At 53.9% G+C, this 1,528-nt stretch overlaps 1 protein-coding gene across 1 annotated transcript; it reads right to left on the bottom strand.

The window, feature by feature from the left end:
• Positions 1-640: 640 nt before the first annotated feature.
• Positions 641-1,363, bottom strand: BBA_09816 (reverse transcriptase, RNaseH; the record flags this gene model as incomplete). Its single annotated transcript, XM_008604913.1, has 1 exon — positions 641-1,363. The coding sequence occupies one exon, from the start codon at positions 1,361-1,363 to the stop codon at positions 641-643; it is 723 nt and encodes a 240-aa protein (XP_008603135.1).
• Between the last annotated feature and the right edge of the window lie 165 nt (positions 1,364-1,528).

Raw genomic sequence — 1,528 nt, 5'->3', positions numbered from 1 at the left:
GCCGTGTCTGTGTCTGTCTTGGAACCGTCGCTGAAGACTACGTAGCCCGCGGGTCGACCGGCGAGCCACTGCTCGAAATCTGCTACGGCCTTCTCTTTGATGTGCCTCTCTCTAGGTCCTTCCACTTGGATGTGGTCCGAAAACCTCTGTGGGATCAGTCTTGGTCGTTCGACCTTGGCTGCGCGATATGCGGTCCGCAGGAGTCTGGAGTGCCGGAGGGCCATTCGTTTCGCGATGAGTGGCTTCTCATTCAGTTCGATTTCTCTTTGCGACTGTCGCAGCCTTTTGCTGATCGGATGTGCTTTGTCTAATGTGGCGTAGCGAACTGCCACGCGTTCCTGGATGTGCCGGAGTAGGACGTTCGCTGGTGGGATGCCCGCTTCTCTCCAGAGAAATTCTAACGGAGTTGTCTTCCACATAGGTAAAATCATCTTACACGCAAAATTGAGCACGCGTTGAATCTTGGTGAGATTTGTCTTCGAAATGTGATTCCGCTTAAACCGCGAGCCGCCTGTGTCTAGTCCTGGTAGCCAGGCATCCAGTCCATGAAACAGTATTGGCATCGCCACAGACCAAACTGCTCTGCGGGCTGCTGTTGCTGACATGCCTCGCACGGTGTTATTCATGACACGGAGATGGTTTATAACCCCACGGGCCTTCTGCGTCCATCTAAAACAATATGTTGGTTGAAGGTGAGTTTCTTATCGAGCCAGATGCCGAGCCACCGCATGGATGTCGGTGCCCGTATCTCCTTGTCGCCGTGATGTATGATGGGAGATTGGCTGTGATCTGCCCTGCGTCTAGAAAAGTGCATAACTTCTGTCTTCTTGGGGTCGAAGTGGATTGCCTCGCCTCTTCCCCAGGATTCCATGGCCGCGATTGCCTCGCTTGCTTGCCTCGCTGTGTCCTCTAGCGAGTCGCCTATAAACAGCATCGCCGTGTCATCTGCATAACCATATCTCTGGGCCGCACCCGAGAGGAAATAGATTGCCGCTGTGATTAAGACATAGAGTATCGGGGAGATGGGGGAGCCTTGAGGGAGCCCGCACCGTAGTCTCGCGCTAGGTGTAGTCGTGTCTTGAAAACGCACACTGGCTAGTCTGTCTAGTAAGAAGCTTGCTATCCAGCGGATTAAGAAGTCTGGCCACCCCTGCTGCCGCAGGCGAAGGATCATGCGGTTGCGGAGGATTGCGTCGAAAGCGCCCATGACATCTTCTGTGACTAGAGTTGCCACCTTGCCAGCTGCAAGTGCTTTTTCTATGTCGTAGATGAGGGACACCACAATGTCTACGGCAGACCGCTTCGGCAGCGCTCCAGCCTGGTTGGGATGGAGGATACCATATTTAATAGCAGCGTAAGCCATTCTTCTTGCGATCACTCGTTCTAATCCTTTGCTGAGGCAGGACAGGAGAGATATAGGGCGCCATGTGGACACATCGCTGAGGTTTCGCTTGTTGAGCTTCGGGATCATGACAACCTCCGCGACCTTGAAGACGCTAGGGTGATGACCAAGCCGTAGGCAGGCATT

Source organism: Beauveria bassiana, assembly GCF_000280675.1.
Source record: "Beauveria bassiana ARSEF 2860 unplaced genomic scaffold BBA_S00069, whole genome shotgun sequence".
NCBI lineage: Eukaryota > Fungi > Ascomycota > Sordariomycetes > Hypocreales > Cordycipitaceae > Beauveria > Beauveria bassiana.
The sequence above is the reverse complement of the archived record's forward strand: the minus strand, read 5'-3'. Positions and strand labels throughout refer to the sequence as shown.